The sequence below is a fragment of the Geotrypetes seraphini genome, chromosome 2 (assembly GCF_902459505.1).
Source record: "Geotrypetes seraphini chromosome 2, aGeoSer1.1, whole genome shotgun sequence".
Taxonomy (NCBI): domain Eukaryota; kingdom Metazoa; phylum Chordata; class Amphibia; order Gymnophiona; family Dermophiidae; genus Geotrypetes; species Geotrypetes seraphini.
In genome coordinates, this window is record NC_047085.1 from 416,421,629 (window position 1) to 416,440,518 (window position 18,890).

Genomic DNA, 18,890 nt, shown 5'->3' on the forward strand with positions numbered 1-18,890 from the left:
AGAATTCTCTTTAATTTTGTTTGAAGTTCTTTTTTTTTATTATTTTTTTTTAAAGTATATTTTCATGTTGGCGTCCGATTGCCTGTCTGTTCCTCGCTTCAAAAAGATTTACAGAAAGAAATAATTCCATGCCAACAAAAACAGCTGCAGGACATCTGCTAAATCATGTGAAAGACAACTACCTTTTTTTTTTTATCAATAGCTTATGTTTATTTTTATTTCATTAAGATCTAGCTAGACTCGTGATTTATATTTGAACAGTTACCTGGAGAGACCAGTCCAGACAGGTGACAACACGATGCTTCGACCAGTGCTCATCATAGAATTGACGGTTAAAGGAAAGGTTGGCTCCAGCCTGAACATCTCTAAGCAAGTTAGAAAAGAGAAGCGATAAGGAAAAGAGGTTGAGCTGAAGCAAAATGGCAATGCTGCAAGAGAAAATGATTAAGCAATCTAACTGTAATTAAGGGCTTCTTTTACAAAGCTACACGCAAACACTCTGACATCCATTAATTCCCTATGGATGTCAGAGCGATTACAGCAGCAGCAGTCGCTAGTGCGGCTTTGTAAAAGGAATGTGTGTGTGTAAATTAAGAGTCAAGAGCGTAGGAGTCTATGCCATATGAAGGGAATGCTCAGCATAAAGGCACAAGAACATTCAATGGCCAATTTGAATATGGAAACTTCCAGTCAACTGTTTTTTTTTAAATGACAATCTAAGGAACTGAGCCTTTTGGTAGGTTGTGATCCCCCTGCACACAAGTTGTGAATAATGGTTTCCACGTCAGGCAATGAGTGCGTCGATTGCCTGTGCTGTCCCCAGACATCCCAGAGCAATGGAGGGTTGAGTGACTGGGGTTTCCTGAGCTCTCCGGTTCCAGTGGCTCTAAGCATTAGGCTACGCCTACACCTTACTGAGTTTCTTATCGCCTTTATTTTAACGGCCCATTAATATTATTATCAAACCAAGAAACAAAGGAAAAAAAAAAAAAGAAACAAAATATTTTGCACCTATTTGAGAGGTGATTCTGTAATCTAGGTGCCTGCATTGATCTCCCCTTGGGTGTATATAGAATAGTAGCTTTTATGGGCGTGAGCGATAGCTATGATAGTGCCAGCGGGGTACCAGTGTGGTATTCTGCACACACCTACTTTATAGTTGAGCTCTGGAACTCTTTGCCAGAGGAAATGGTTACAGTGGTTAGCATGGCTAGGCTTAAGAAAGGTTTGAACAAGTTACTGGAAAAAAAAGGCCAGTAAGGCTATTCTTATGTTTGGGGGAGGGTTGTTGGAGTGGGCAGACTTGATGGGCTATGGCCCTTTTCTGCCATCATTTTCTATGTTTCTATGTATGTTCTTAACTTATGACCTGGATGGGAAACTGTGGAAACAGGATTCTAGGCTAGATGGACCATTGGCCTAACCCAGTATGACTATATGCATGTTCTTATAGCATGTATTTCCAAGATGGGTGGAGCATGAACAAAGCATAAGTGTGGCTCTCACTTATGCGTGTACATTACAGAATATTATAAGTTATGTGCTTCCCTGCTGCATTTAGGCACCTGAATGTAACATCAGCTCGATGGCTGGTATGACTGTGGGCATTTAAATATAGACGAGTAGCCTGAGAATAGAGGAATAGCCTAATGGTTAGTGCAATGGAGTGTGAGCCTAGGGAATTGGGTTCAATTCCCATTACAGCTCCTTTTGACCTTGTCACATAGCTCTCCATTGGCCCAGGCATAAAAACCTAGATTGTGAGTCCACCAGGACAGAAAAAGTACCTGCATATAATGTGTGCAATGCTGCATAGAATTAGTTATGCTACAAGGTATTTTATAATGGAACCTTAGTGCCCAGATAGCATTACAGAATAGATTCCTACTGCACAACCTCAGGGCACCTACATGGAGATGTCCAGTTGTAGAATTGTCTCCTGAGGGTGGGGAGATATCCTTATAAGAGCTTCTACCAAGTAAATCTTACCACATACATTGCACAAAGACTGTAGCCTAGTGAGGGTGAGAGGTGCCTGGGCCCTATTTTCCCCCGCCCTATTTTCCACCTCCACATGCTCCTCCCCTGCCCCACCTGCCGCACATGCGCTGCTTACCTTCCCCTGTACCTCTGTAAAGTTCCTGGCATGAGCAGCTGTTGCCAGCATCGGCTCTTCCTCTGATGTCACTTCCTAGGCACGGGTCCAGGAAGTGACATCAAAGGAAGAGCCAACACTGGCGCAACAGCAGCTTGGGGGTTGCTGACCGCTCTTGCAACAAAAGAAATCCTCACTCTGTAGGGAAATATTTCCAAAATTGAAACTCTTCTTTATCACACATCCAGAAATCCAGACAGAATACTCGATGATTCTTAATCTTTATCTTTATTTTTCTTTGAAATTGCTTGCCCCAACATTATGGCCCGACGGGACCCGTTTCGCCTCACAAGAGGCTTTCTCAAGGGTTCCAGGGGGAGCACTCTACTGACTTTCTCGTCAGTAGAGTGCTCCCCCTGGAACCCTTGAGAAAGCCTCTTGTGAGGCGAAACGGGTCCCGTCGGGCCATAATGTTGGGGCAAGCAATTTCAAAGAAAAATAAAGATAAAGATTAAGAATCATCGAGTATTCTGTCTGAATTTCTGGATGTGTGATAAAGAAGAGTTTCAATTTTGGAAGTATTTCCCTACAGAGTGAGGATTTCTTTTGTTGCAAGAGTTAATATTACCTCGCTCTCCATCTTCACCTTCTTTGCTTTAGGGGTTGCTGACCGCACCAGGACCATTACAGAGTTATGGGGGAAGGGAAGCGGTGCAGGGGCAGGGGCGGAGAGGAGGATGGGTGCCCGGGGCAGGCTGCCCCACCCCACCCCCCTTACTATGCCACTGCACAAAGAGGCCCTTTTACTAAACTGTATTGCGCAGTTAATGTGTGAACTACTCGTACTGTGCAATAACTGCTACCTGACAAGCATGGTAACTGGTTTTGCATTATTTAATGGGTAGCATGTGTTGATTCACACATTAAAAGCATTTTGTGTTAGGGGGCAATAACTAGGCTGGGAATGGGCACAGCATAGGGGTGGAGGGTATACTGCAGTTACTGTGTGGCATATAACACATGCTGATGGCACATAACAAATGCTGACAATTGTTTAGTTAGTGTGGGTACACAAAGGGCCAGATTCTATCAGAGGCATCTAAAGTGAGGCACCTACCTTAATTGCCCAAACTACCTTAATAGATTCAATTGAGAGCTTTAACAATAATTGAAAGCTTTAACAATAATTGAAAAGAACAAACTAATTGGCTGATAGGCACTTACCTGATTCTATAAATGGTAGCTGCCTATCATATGGCGCCTAACGCCTAAGTGGGGGTGTTTGAGGGTCAGAGACAGAGATAGGTATCACTAGGCGCAATTCTCTAAAGAACTTAGGCACTTGAAATGTAGGCCAGTAAAACCCTGGCCTACATTATAGGCGTCTAAGTTTTCAATGGGCGCTGTTAGGCGTGATTCTGTAAACCTCGCCTAAACGTGATTGGCTTGTAGCCAGCACCTTTTTTCTAGGTGCTGTTTACAAAATCCGACCCCTAGTGTCTTCCAAATAGGAGGCATTAAGATCCTGATTCTATAAACGGCGCCTAATCATAGGTATCATTGAGCACAATTGTCAATCATCTGCTAGGCCTCGTTTGAAGAATCACACCTAGTGGTGCCTAAGTAGTCTTAAATACCAGTAGGCATTGAAACCTCAGGCACACTCCCATTTAGGCCAGGGGTTCCTTGGCCTAAATTAAGTGCGCCATAGGTAAATCACGCCCCAAATCTGCCCAGAATCTGCTTTCTGGTAGGAGCCTCAGAGTTAGGCACAAACCAGCTAATTATTGTTCTAAATTATTTTTAATGACACTTTTCAAGTATCAGCGCTGATTAAGCCTAATTGAATAATTAAATCAGGAGCCTAGATTGTCTACGTGCCCTGATCTAGGCGCCTAACTTTAGCCAGTGCATTTGTGCTAATTATGACCAGGATACTGCATGCTAATGGGCTTTTTTAATGTGGGACCTGGAAATGACATGCTAGACACCTCCCCCTCCCCAACAGTTGTATGTACCATACTTTAATTTACAGTGTTATTGTGCTATATTTGCAAAAATCTATCACACTATAGCAAAAAAGCTCTAAATTTGTCCACACTTTTGCCTTGAAAATTATCCCACCAAAGCTACCAACACACAATTACACTTGTTCATTTGTGTGAAGATGTGTTTTGGGAAGGTTTGCATGCATATTTTTAAATGCCCAAAAGTATGTCTGCACATGCAAATTACTCCTCCAACCTGTCCACAGTAATGTCTCCTTTCAGTCATAGCAGAAATGGGGTAATCAGTTTTATACAAGTCTCTTTTTGTGGGTAAAACACTGTTTTGCCTGAGGAAGTGTTTTTGAAAATTACCCTCCTGCAGTAGAACTATTTTTAGTGTGATTGAAAGTGCTCATAATTATTTAATATCTCAAGTTTTTTTTTCTGCCAGATTCATAACATTTCATTGTGCTGTACAGTACTTTTAAACATTTGTCCCCAAACTCCATCTTCAGAGGCCAAAATCCATTCAGGTTTTCAGGTTTTTCACAATGAATACGCATAGATCCATTTGTACCCAATAGAGGCGTCAGTGGAAATCTTGAAAAATGGTTAGTTTATTATCCTCAAGGACTGAATTTAGACACTCCTTGTCTTTTTTTAGTTCAAAAACATTTTATTGTGTTTATTTTCATATAACAGAATTTAACAAAAACTCAATAGTGGTTTGGTCAGAAATAGTGATTTCTTTTATGATAGCAACTTGTACTGATGAGCATAAAGATTTACTTATGAGAAAAAAGTCTATATGAGAATATGAAAGGTGAGTGTGTGTGGGGGGGGGGAGGGGAATAGATAAATTTCTTCTCTGTGGGGTGACGGAGTCTCCATAGATCAATCAGATCTAAGTGAGATATTATAGGTTCCTTTTACTAAGCTGCATTAGCGTTTTTAGGGCACGCAGCATTTTAGCGCGAGCTAAACCCGTACCACGTGGCTAGAACTAACGCCAGCTCAATGCTGGCGTTATCATCTAGCGCACGTGGCAATTTAGTGTGCGCTATTCCGCGTGTTAATGCCCTAACGCGGCTTAGTAAAAGGAGCCCTGTATCTTTAATAGTAATCCATGCTTTAGGTTGTTTATATGGTGCTTTTGAAACTCTAGTCATGGAGAAATATAGGATGATTTTAAAATCTCCCCCAACAATATATTTGGAGTCCGGGTCAATAATAAATTGTTCAGCTACAGCACTGAAGAAATAATCATCATCATCGGCATTAGGTGTATATATAATTATTACAGTGATATGTGTATTATTAAAGCTGATCTTAAGTTTGATCCATCTTTTCTTTTTTGGGGGGGGCAACTGCTGGAGAATAATAAGCAGGAAGACACCAATTCAGTTGGAAAGTGCTGGAAGCATCTGAATCGAGATGCGTTTCCTGTAATAGTATTATATCAGATTTAAAAACATTTAGATACTGACGAATTTTACGGCCTCTTTTACAAAGCCGCGCTAGCGGCTGCGCTGCGCTAACGGTCCCGAAGCCCATAGAGATTTAAAGGGCTTCAGGGCTGTTGCCGTGCGACAGCCGCTAGTACGGCTTTGTCAAAGAGGCTGTTTGTTTATTCTTATTATTTAATCACTTGCCATTTAGTGATGATATCCTAATAGTCATTCAGGTGCTAAGTTAAGCATAATTATGATATAAACGTGATACATAAAAAAATCTGAACATTGTGATGCCTTTTAGCAAGAATATCCTAGTAACAACATTAAGGGATTTTACATTCCATGTGCTCCACATTCTCACATATAGCTGAAAAGCCACAATATATCAACATGGGCTAACGAGTGAAAAGTAAACTAACAACCGACAACACATCTCTCTCAATATAGAGTGTACTTGGGCATTAACAAATCACATTATAGTAACTGTATAATTCTAGTCTGCATTAACAGCAAAATGATGTTAAATATTACCTTTGTTATTCAGATATTATCAATCACAGTTGGACAATGTTCTTCAATATAATTTGCAAGCACAGCAGGATCAGTAAAATTGCGAGCGTAATCTTGATAGGTAATTCACATCCTCACTGGATAATACATTCCAAAACGAGCATCTATATTTTTTAGTTGAGGCCTAAGTTCAAGTAGTTTCTTTTGCGCTGCTGTAGTTTGCTTACTTAAATCAAGCGCAAAGAGTATGGTGCTCCCTTCGTATTTCAGGGGTGCCTGTGATTTAGCTGCTTGCGTAATTGTCAGTAATTGCTGGTAATGTAACACTTTGAGCACAATTGGATGTGGGAACTTGCTGAAAGGCGATTTTCCAGAAGGCTTACGATGCGCTCTCTCGAGTTCTAGATCTTTATCAAAATTCATTTTGAGAAGCAAAGGAATAAAAGTTTCTAAAAATGTCAACATATTCTGACCCTGCCTGCCTTCCGGCAGGCCTAAGATTCCGTCGGGTTCGGTTATTGGCATCTTAAAGTTCCTGTTCCAAGATGGTGAGATTTTTCAAATGTGTTCTGATGGATTTAATGTTTTCTTCATTGGCATCTATCCTAGTTTCTAACGTGGTAATGCGTTGTTTAAATTGTGATTAGTTCACTTCATTACTTAGAGTGGAAAGTTCTTTAATCATCGATATATCGTCTTTAGTTTCATACATTAGATCCTTTAAGGCCTTAATGTTTATGTTTATTCAGATTTGATATACCACTGAATCTTGCTCAGAGTTCTCAGCAGTTTACATAAACAGTAAATATCTAATTAAAATCTAAAAAAGGAATGCCAGTTAAAATAGGAAAGCTTACAGAGAAACAAACACACACATATATATATATATATAAATTCAAAATTTTTAAAATACAATGTGGTTTTTCAGGATGATCTGCTGAAAGTCTTCAACAGATATGTTCCATTAATAAGGCATCTGCCCCAAATGCTTGCTGGAAAAAGTGTGTTTTAAGAGTGTTTAAAGGCTTTAATGTTTAATCTCTTCAACTACTTCGGCTGTGCTTCCATTCTCTGACGCTGGTAGTGGTGTTTTGGAAGGCGACTGTGGCTTGGGTTTATGACACTTCCCAGTCTTATTTGCAGCCATTATATAGCAGATCTTGTTTTTTTTTTTAATTCTTTATTAATTTTCAAAACTACAACAGTGCAATACAACCAATGCAACTCATAGTAATACAATAAAAGCACATTCATCTTTCTTATGTTCATAATCATCCTTTCACCCCCCCACCCAAACAATTATCATTCCGTATAACACAAACATATATTATCATAAATATCCTATCTATTCTGAATAATGATATCTTCACACCCATACCAATTATAAATATTCAAAAATCAATTTATGACATAAAGAATCCCTCTCCCCCCCCCTGCCCTGTGCTGGTGGGCAAGTCTTTGCTCTAGTTATAGATTTGAAAGCTGAAAATTTAGGACATGGTAATATATTTAAATTAATATGGGGCCCATTGGCATCTTATATAGCAGATCTTTAGTATGAAAGTAAATTGCGGTTTTGGTCTTCTAAAATGTAATTTATTTGATTCTAGAAGAATTGTTAAGGAGAGCTCGTGTCTACGCTGCCTTCCTTATTGGGCTCGCTAGTGCCCCACGGACACCCCTTGTCTTAATTATAAAAATCTAAGAAAACACATATTATAATTTGAACAAATTTAATTTTAAAAAAATCTGTGAACCAAGTACCCTGAATGTTAAGAAATTGTCCTGAGGGTTAACTAGTTGTATAAAATAGAAGCAGACTCGCATTCAGAAACATGCCCAGCACAGGGAAAGTTTTGGTATTCAAACTGTAGCCCAGGTTTACAGACCTAGCACAGAGTACTGGAGTGTAACTGGGTCATGAAATACTTCAAGTCTGGTTTTGACTACTAACATAACTAGGCTCTAAATAAACAAATTGTGCAAGTTTGCATAAATCTGAATAAATGTATTCTAATGCATTTTAGGAGCACTCAGCATATCCTAAAAACCAGATCTGTCGGTGCCTCACAAATACTGCAGGACTCACATCCCTGGTACTAAGCTAATTCAAACAGAGTATGGAAAAATAGCAATTTGCTCAAAACAATTGTCACACAAAAAAACAGAACAAATTGATGCATAGTTCAAATGATTACTGCCCAAGACCTCAAACACCCAAGACATTAGGGGCAACTTTTACTAAGGTGCGTTAGGGCCTTAACGCGCGGAATAGCGCACGCTAAAATGCCGTGCATGCCAGGATTGAGCTGGCGTTATTCTAGAAGCGTACCGTGTGGTGTAGCGCGTGGTAATTTTGTGCGTGCGCTACAAACGCTAGCGCACCATAGTAAAAGGAGCCCTACTTAATTGTATTTTGTGTCCTTACAGGGGTGATGTGTTCATCACTGGTCTTGTATAGGTTTCATCACTTCTGACAGTCTCACAATTGACAATCTGGTGTACTGTATACTGTATATTAATGAGAAAATCTTATAAAGAAGAGCACTTAGCTTAAGCCCAGTGCTCTTCTTTGCATCAATTTGTTCTCAGTTTTTTTTGTGACTAACCCCCTCTTTTCCAAAGGTACGCTAAGCTTTTTAGCACGCGCTAAATATTAGCGCACACTAAACATACGCTAAACGCTAATGCGTGCATGTTATCCTATGGACGCGTTAGCGGTTAGCGCACGTGTTGATTTAGCGCGTGCTAAATCTGCGCTAAAACGCTTAGCGTGCCTATTTAAAACAGGGCCTAAGCTAAGATAACCATAACAGAAAATGGAGAAAGCACATCAAATATTTAATGGTTGTGTAAGGAAGGAATCCCATGAGAATGGTTATGAGGGTGACGTGTGTTTTCAATAGAACACTTTGTGACCCTATCACTGACATGCTAAAAATTTTGCATCTATGACATGTTAGCAGTCAAAGTTATGGCATGCTAATTGCAAAGGTTCTGTGTTAAAAACATTTGGGAAAGACAGTTAATGGAGACCAATGGCTGCTTTAACAGTACCTCTGGATTTGCAGCTAATTGTATCACACTATCTAGTATGTTAGTAGTTATTGTGTGGTAAATCTCTGCATGGGGTGGGGATGGGGGATGGGCAATTTAGGTGTGGTTCCAGATTTTTGAAACTACTGCTTCTGAAACTAGCCAGTCCTTAGCCCCCTGAAATTCATCCTCAATATCACCAACCCACCATCTGATCCATCTCTCCCATCCATACACACATACTAGAGGTAGGCGGCCATTTTAAGTTTGAGACTTCAGTGGAGCAGAAACAGCTGGGGCTTACCCCGTCATGATCCACACTAAACAGTAGGGATTCCCAGGAAGTGTAAAAATGGGTGGATCCTTGTCTGTGGGGCATTGGAAGCATTTGTTAATACTGAGGGAATGAGTAGAAATGATTGTTATATTTGGGGAGGGGATTGGAAGGGTTTATGGGAGGAGTGTGTGGCGCAGTGGTTGAAGCTACAGCCTCAGCACCCTGGGGTTGTGGGTTCAAATCCAGCGCTGCTCCTTGTGATCCTGGGCAAGTCACTTAATCCTCCATAGCCCCAGGTACGTTAGATAGATTGTGAGCCCACCGGGACAGATAGGGAAAATGCTTGAGTACCTGATTGTTAAACCGCTTAGATAACCTTGATAGGCGGTATATAAAAACCTAATAAACTTGAAAACTTGAAACTTTATGATTGTGGAACTCAAATGGGGGGATGAAAGGGGAATTTCCCTTAGTTTTTGCATTTGCTCTTCCTGCAGGAACTTATTCATGCCTCGGGGCAGGTGTTATTATGAATGTGGATATATTTTCATGTCCATTGCCCTTTAAAATGAGGATTACACATCAGTAGGTTTCACCTATCCTAACACTCCCTCTCCATGCCCTAGCCAGATGTGGTGAACTTCTATACATGTAAACAGCTTCTTTCTAAAATGTTAGGTATATGTGGGGATGCAAATAAGGGCCACAGTATACAGTATAGACAGCCTCCAATGCTTGGAACTGAGTATACAACTGATTATCAAGCAATGTATTACCACTTCATGAATGTAATATAGAAAAATTTTCAAGCCCTGTTAAATTAGTCCCTTGAATCTTAAAGTTCCTAAAATCTATTTAAGAACCGTGAAAAAAAAAAAAAAAAAAGAGAATGCAAACTTTCCTCTGGAGTGAACTGAAAACAGAGTTTTACAATTATAAAAAGTAAAAGAAAACAACTAACCCATCTTTATCCTCTAGGTCCCTACCACTGTAGTCAAAGAAAATGTTTGAGTCTTCAGCCAAAGCTCGCTCGATGACACGAATGGTCCGGTCAAAGAAGATAAGGAACTCTTCAGAATGGACAACTTGTTGCTTCTCTTCCTCTGTGAGTTCCCTGGGAGGAGCTTGCCAAAATGACAAAAGACATCAACGGAAACATGAGGTTTTTGAACTGTGTAGAGAGGCCCATATCATTGCACATTTATGTATTAAGAAAACAAGGAACTATGCATGTAACTTGATGCTACAGACACTAATGCAAAACAGCGGCTCCCCAAAGCTAACAGAAGTTCGGTGACTGCATATTTGTAGTTTTATCCCTATTTTAAAATACCTTGACTATATGCACTAGTAGACCTTAGGGCTCCTTTTACTAAGGTGCGCTAGCATTTTTAGCGCACGCAGCAGATTAACACGCGCTAACTCTGCGCTACGCGGCTAGAACTATCGCCAGCTCAGTGCTGGCGTTAGCGTCTAGCGCGTGCAGCATTGTAGCGTGCGCTATTCCGCGCGTTAAAGCCCTAACGCAGCTTAGTAAAAGGAGCCCTCTGTGAAGGGAAGGGAAGGAGGCTAGGGAAAAGAGAAACAAGCAGCCTTCGGGGGATCACAATAAAATAAAAGAACAGTTCTAACACAAAAAGCAAGAGATGTACAAAGTTAAAAGATATAGCAACTTTGAAGCTAAGCTTAAAATCAAATCAAATGTTTCTTTATGCAGGACTTCCTGAGTTGCCCAAAATGTTAGAAACAGTATCGATCAACACATTTACAGTACAAATTATATTCCTAATTAAAATCTCATATTCCACATTTGACAACAGTTTGTAAAAGTCAATATTGGCAGTCTCCAAATAACGTAGGGTCCTTTTAGAAAAGCTTAGCATGGGCTAATGGAATTAGAAGATGCTAAATGCTAAGAAGCCCATAGGTATAAAAAGGCTTCTAGCATTCAGGGCACACTAATTCTGGTAGCTCATACTAACCCCCCTCTTCTTCGAAATTGCGCTAGCAGTTTCTAGCGCAGAGAGCCACGCCGTGCTGCTCCCGACACTCATAGGAATTTTATAAGCGTCGGGAGCAGCTGAGCCATTCAGCGCGGCTCCCTGCGCTAGAAACTGCTAGCACAGTTTCGTAGAAGAGGGATTAAGTTTTAGTAGAAGAGCCCTTTGGCATTTTAACAAGACCGTCCCCACTGGAACAAATGAAACAGAAAGATCAGTGTCAGAGTCAGACATTAGGAAGAAGACGGGACAGACAGAATATGGATATGAGATCCTGGGAAGGGACTTGGAGACAAGCATCAAAAGGAGGTAGTTAAGAGATCAGGACCAACTGCACTGGAAAAATAAAATGGTCAGAAAACAAAAATATTTAGAGAAAGATAATGTCAGCTTTGAAAGTGTGCACGTCTTGTATTTTGTTCTGTACTGATGGAAATGCATCTCTGCTTCTCTGGGATTTCACTTCACAGTCTGATTTCTTTTGTCTTCGTTTTCAGTTTTTTAATCTACATTTCTAGTTTGTAATCCTTTTTTTTTTTTTTTTTAATAAATGATGGTCTGTGTTTTCCTTGTGTAACAGGGATGAGGGATTCAATTGAAGTGTAGGCTCTGTATAGAATCTGTAGTAGTCCATCTTCACACCCTATGCTTAATAAAAGATCCACACTCCCAATCCCTGGAGGTGTGCTGGCACTAGAACATTTGTAATGCTAGCTTTTCAAAAGTAGGATTGGTGCACTGTGAATTCTTAGCTTTCATCTTTGAATTTCAAGGCTCCTCAATTTGGAACTGCCTCCCAAACTGCTTATGTCAGACCTCCTTTCTAGGAGGGTGCAAAAAACACGTCTGTTTTCATTATATTCATCCAATGATTTATAATATCTATGTTGCCAACCTTATTAATCTTATGTAGGCCGCAACGATTCCCAATTGACATTGTGGGGTATAAGAAACAATATGGTATTGAATGGTATATTTATAAAGGTCTAATTTCAAGGTTTTGTCTTACGGAGGGAGTTTGTGTTGCTATCAGCAATTTGACACCGGAGTTTGTAGGTTGAATTCTGAAGTGAAACAGTCTACTGAGAGGCAATGTTATAATTAGGCCACCTGTGGCAGACACCTCATGCAGGACTTTTCAGGGAACAGCATTGCGGCAGAACAGACCTGAATGAGTGGTGAGCAAGGTGCCAAAAAACCAAAACCAAATACAGTACAAAATAGAAAAACCGCCCAAAATCTCCAAATCTGAAAAATCAAAATCATAGTCCCTTTTAACAAAGACCAAAATTTAATCTCCTGTACATATCAATTTAATGACAGAACAAATCTAAAAGAGCTCCAAGCACATTCCTGCTTCACATTGGCTATGACAGGGGCATTTTTCTCCAGGCCATCCCAGGTTGAATACACTATTGACAGTAGGAAATGAAAAAAAATAATAATCATAATGAAACAACAACAACAAAAATCCCATAAATGAATTTGGGCCATTTTACTAAAGCTTAGGGCTCCTTTTACAAAGGTGCGCTAGGGCCTTAATGCACGCAATAGCACGCGTTAAATTCCCGAGCGCACTAGCCACTAGATTTTCAGCGTGCGGTAATTTTGTGCGTGCGCTAAAAACCCTAGCGCACCTTCATAAAATGAGCCCATAGTGAGCACTTGGGTGTGATAGTATTTGATGATCTTAAGGTGGCCAAACAGGTTGAAAAGGTGACGGCAAAAGGTAGAAGGATGCTAGGGTGCATAGGGAGAGGTATGGCCAGTGGGAAAAATGAGGTATTGATGCCCCTGTATAAGACTCTGGTGAGACCTCGTTTAGAATATTGTATAGAATTCTGGAGACCACACCTTCAAAAAGATATAAAAAGGATGGAGTCGGTCCAGAGGAAGGCTACTAAAATGGTGTGTGATCTTCATCATAAGGCATATGAGGACAGACTTAAAGATCTCAATATATACAGTATACTTTGGAGGAAACGCGGAAGAAGGGAGATATGATAGAGATGTTTAAATACCTACGTGGCTTAAATACATATGAGAAGAGTCTCTTTCATTTGAAAAGAAAAGATCCAGAATGAGAGGGTATAGGATGAAGTTAAAAGGTGATAGGCTTAGGATTAATCTAAGGAAATATTTTTTTTACAGAAAGAGTAGTAGATGCATGGAATAGTCTCCCAGTAGAGGTGCTGGAGACAAAGACTGTGTCTGAATTCAAGAAAGTGTAGGACAGGCACGTGGGATTTCTTAGGGAGAAGAGGAGATAGTGGATGCTGTGGATGGGCAGACTGAATGGGCCATTTAGTCTTTATCTGCCATCATGTTTCTATGTTTCTACTAATTATGTTAATCTGGGTTTCTTAGCATTTGAACCGTGCTAACATAATTATTGTCTGCTAAGCTCTAGTAAAAGGACCTCATAGAAAAGTAAACATAAAAGATTTTTTTCCTAGTGTGACAGTTGTTAGTTAAATAAAAAAAAAAAAAAGGTGTTAATAGAAAACCAGAGGGAAGTTATATCAAACATCCTGAAATGGTTACTTTTCTAAACAAAAATTTAATGTTCCCAGAGCTTGAAAACAAACCACAAAGATAATGTTATTGAACTTTCTAATTATAACATGCATATAAAATCCCAGGAGACACTCAAAATAAATAAAAACCAAACAAAATCCTAGCTAAAATGATCAAGGAAAAATGCAAAATTGAACATAAAAATAGCCTTACTGGGTCAAACCAATGGTCCATCTAGCCCAGTAGCCTGTCCTAATAGTGGTCAATCCAGGTCACTAATACCTGGCAAAACCCCAAAAAGTAGCAACATTCCATGCTACCAATCCAGGGCAAGCAGTGGCTTCTCCCATGTCTTTCTCATTAACAGACTATGGACATTTCCTCCAGGAAATTGTCCAAACCTTTCTTAAAACAACCTGCGCTATCTGCTCTTTCCACAACCTCTGGCAACATGTTCCAGAGCTTAACTATTCTCCGAGTTAAAAATATTTCCTCCTATTGGTTTTAAAATTATTTCCCTGTAGCTTCATCGAGTGTCCCCTAGTCTTTGTAATTTTTGACAGAGTAAAAAATCGATCCACTTGTACCTATTCTACACCACTCAGGATTTTGTAGACTTCAATCCTACCTCCCTTCAGCCATCTCTTTTCCAAGCTGAAGAGCCCTAACCTTTCCTCATACGAGGGATGTTCCATCCCCTTTATCACCTTGGTCCTTTTTCTTTGAACCTTTTCTTGTTCCACTATATTTTTCTTGAGCTAAGGTGACCAGAACTGAACGCAATACTCCAGGTAAGGTCATACCATGGAATGACACAGAGACATTATAACATTCTTAGTCTTGTTTACCAACCCTTTTCTAATAATTCCTAGCATCTTGTTTCCTTTTTTGGCCACCGCTATACATTGGGTGAAAGGTTTCATCGAATTGTCTACAATGACATCCAGACCTTTTTTTTTGGCGCTAACCCCCAAGGTGGACCCTAGCATCCAGTATCTATGATTTAGAATTATTCTTCCCAATGTGCATCACTTTGCATTTGTCCAAATTACATTTCATCCGCCACTTGGATGTATAGTCTTCCAATTTCCTAAGGTCTGCCTGCAATTTATCACAATCTGCAACAGTTCTCTTCCAGTCACAATGATGTGTGCAAGATCAATAGACATTAGACAAACCTCTGACCCATTTCACCATGGCTTTAAACATAATAAACAAGTTTTACTTTTAAACTGGAAGCATTAGGGGCCATATTCAATAAACAGCGCCATAAGTTAGGTGGTGGTAGGTGCCGTACCGCTGCCTAACTTAATTGTTTTAAATGGCTTTAATCGGTGCGGTAATTGACTATGTAATTTAAAATAAAAAATAAAAATAAAAAGTAGGTGCTGCAATTCCTTGTTCAATGGAATAACTGCTAAGGAACTCAAACGCTTCCAATGAGTCCAAAACTCAGCAATCCACCTCCTATACAACCTCAACTACCATGACCCCACCACACCAGCTCTCCATGTAGAACGCTGGCTAGCAGTCCACAAATGCTGCATATTCAAAACCCTTGTAATAGCCCACAAAAGATTCCACAACACAACCCCTGTCTACATTACATCCAAACTACACCAGTACACCCCCTACCTTCCCCTCCGCTCTGAACTAGAGAGGCCACTATGCATCCTCCCAGGAAGATCTCTCAAGATGGAAACGGCTCGTAGACACTCTTACAGCCACTTTATCCCTCGGTTATGGAACCAGCTGCCTGTACAGATAAGAGCACAGGACTCAACTGAACAGTCACTAGCAGACAGACTCCACTTTACATCATTTCTCTTATGTACATCATGTTTTGTTGACCTCTCTTTGCTATCTCTGGCGGAGCTGCAGCATTTGGTTCTAGCCTTTCAGGACCAGGGAAATTGAAGTGGAAGAGTCGCTTTTGTTGTACCGGCCTGGGCTGGCATTTCTCGATTGGGGACATGGGATTAGAAACTGACTGAGAGTGAGGATGACGGGTTTATTTTTAAGTTTAAATTTTAAATTTTCGTTTTGCTTTATTTTTGTTGGGCTGGTTTAATTTTGCTATTTTTTTCCAGCTTTTATTTTTAAGATTTTTCCTTGGGGTTCATTGATATTGAAGTTTTCACTTCTGTTGTACCTTTTACACACCTATAGTATTGAATTTATTGCATTATCTTTTCCATCTTCCTTCTCTTTTATAGGTAAATGTAAGTAATTATTTCTTTCATAGGTACTATAGTTATATTGTGAGCCCATTGGGATAGAGAGGGAAATTCAAAGTAACTGATTAGAGTTTTGGCCATTATATAAGTCAATTTATAAACCGCTTTGAATTTTTTGGGAGATTTAGTAGGATATAAGACAACACATTAAATGAAATAAAAAATGAAATAAATGCCCTTAAATTATTATGCATGTTTTGTTGTAACCCATTCTGAGCTACCAAGAGGACGGGATAGAAATCAAAATAAATAAATGCATCTACAGTGTAAGCACCATTATCGCATCTACAGCAGGATGTCTAACATTGCCTTATGCCTAAGTGGGTGTGGTAAGGAGTGGAGCGGAACTTAAGTGCTGTTAGGTGCGATTCACTATAGAACTTAAGACACTTGCAATGTAGGCCAGTACAATATTGGTCTACATTGCAAGCATCTAAGTTTTTTCGTAGGCATCGCTAGCCACGATTCTGTTAATGGCGCCTGAGCATGAATTGACATACGTCCGGTGTCCATTTTAGTAAATGCTGACAATATAGAGGCCTTTCACAGAATCTAACCCTAGGCGTCTTTTTGGACTGACTATTCAGCTGACTTTCATTGGGTCTCTTTTACCAAACAGTGGTAAAAAAATGACCTTAGCAATCCCTTACTTGGATCATTCCAGCGCACTAAGGCCATTTTTACTGCTGGAGTAAAATGGTCAATTTTCATTTTGCACGTGGAAATGTAGCTGTGCTAATCAATTAGAGCAGAACACACCTACTCTCCACCCTAGACACGCCCACTGAGTCAAAAAATAAGAAATATTTTTAGCACATGGATAATGCACACCTCGTGGCAAAATTACCGTAGGATGCCTCAGCGTGACCCTTGGTATGCCATTTTTTTGCTGCAGTATACACACATGGTCAGTGGTATAAGGTAGCAGGGGAGACCAAAGGCCTATTGGCTGGATGCCATGGAAAACATGGTGAGGACTGGCCTACAGAGTATCCAATGACAGGACACGACTGAATAGATAGTAGTAGTAATACACACTTTAGTACTTACTACAGTTTTGTAAAAGGACCCTTTTATCTTTGCACAATTTCTCTGTTTACTGTTTGATTGCCTTGCTTGTATAGAAGTGGTGAACTGTACTGGCAAAGACGGACCCCTGATGTAGCCCTCGGCGAAACAGAGATTTCCTTGTCAGGTCTTTGAAGACTGCAACGCTCCTGAACAATGCTCCCAATGGACAGTGATATATTTTTTGTTTTATGGTTGTGTATTGATTTGTGTATGTAGTTCTGTAACCCACATAGATTGTTTAGATATGTGGGATAAAAGTGTTTTGAAATTTTTTAAAAAAAATATATTGTAGGCAACTTGAAGAGCGTGAATAGCAGCTAAGTACTCTTTGTCTTTTTTTTGGTACTCTGATGTGAGTTCTGCATTTGTGGGATTCCTTGAAGCTGTTTTTTGAACTGTGTCTACATTAAGAAGATACAGGTGTTTCCTCCCTGTAATAACAGTGTTGTTTTTCAATATACTAGTCTGCAGGAGAACAAGTGAACTGTTCAACACACTGTGGACTTTATTGAAGTGGAGTTCTTTAACTGATGAAGCACAACTGAGGTTTTTTTTCCACTTCAATTTTCATTTGTCTGGTTTTGTCTCCTGTGATCTGATCTTTAGTAAGTTGTTTGGTGGGAAAACAACAGTTAGGGGAAGGTCTTCTTGAGGTTTCATTATTGAGTATGTTTTGTTTATATTGATGATTTCAACTACCCCAACATTGACTGGATAAATGTTACATCAGGGAGTGCTGGGGAGGTAAAATTACTAGATGTCATAAATGACTGCTTCTTGGAGCAATTGGTCCAGGAACCGACAAGAGAGGGTGCTATTTTATATTTGGTCCTTAGTAGAATGCAGGATATAGTTTGGGTGGTAATTGTGTTGGGTCCTCTGGGAAACAGTGATCATAACATGATCAAATTTGAGCTGATAACTGGAGTGAAGTTGCTAAAGAAATCTACAGTAGTGGCATTTAATTTTCGCAAGGGCGACTATGATAAAATGAGGAAAACAGTTAAAAAGAAGCTAAAAGGGTCTGTGGCAAGGGTCAGAAGTACAAACCAGGCATGGAGGTTGTTTAAAAATACCATCGTGGAAGCCCAAACCAGATGTATTCCACGTGTTAAATAAGGTGCAAGGAAGAGGAAATGAGAGCCGGCAGCATGGTTAAAAGGTGAAATGAAAGAGACTATTATATCCAAGAAAACATCTTTTAAAGAATGGAAAAAGGATACTAATGAAGAAAATAAGAAGAGACATAAGCTCTGGCAAGTTAGATGCAAAGTATTGATAAAGAAAGCTAAATAAGAATATGAAGAACAACTTGCCAAAGAAGCAAAAACTCATAGTAACAATTTTTTAGGTACATCAGAAACAGAAAACCTGTGAGGAAATCCATTGGACCATTGGATAATCAAGGAGTAAAAAGTGCATTCAGGGAGGATAAGGCCATAATGGAAAGACTGAATTCTATTCTTCGGTCTTTACGGAAGAGTACGTAAGAAATCTATCTGAACTAGAAATGGTTTTCAAGGGTGATGAGGACAAGAAATTGAAAGAAATCTTGGTGAACATAGAAGACATACTAAGCCAAATGGACAAGTTAAAGAGTGATAAATCACCTGGACCAGATGGCATAAATCCCAGGGTACTGAAAAACTCAAATATGAAGCGCTGATCTGTTGTTAGTGATCTGTAACCTGTTGCTAAAATTGTC

General features: G+C 39.8%; 1 protein-coding gene across 4 annotated transcripts in view; it reads right to left on the reverse strand.

The window, feature by feature from the left end:
* Positions 1-18,890, reverse strand: part of DYNC1I1 (dynein cytoplasmic 1 intermediate chain 1) — a 587,025-nt gene that overhangs the window by 297,864 nt on the left and 270,271 nt on the right. For all 4 annotated transcript variants that reach the window (XM_033931086.1, XM_033931087.1, XM_033931085.1 and 1 more), the window contains 2 exons: positions 10,322-10,484; positions 266-365 (listed from right to left, as the gene is read on the reverse strand). In XM_033931086.1, coding sequence (XP_033786977.1) covers positions 266-365; positions 10,322-10,484 — 263 coding nt within the window. The remainder of the gene's footprint in view (positions 1-265; positions 366-10,321; positions 10,485-18,890) is intronic.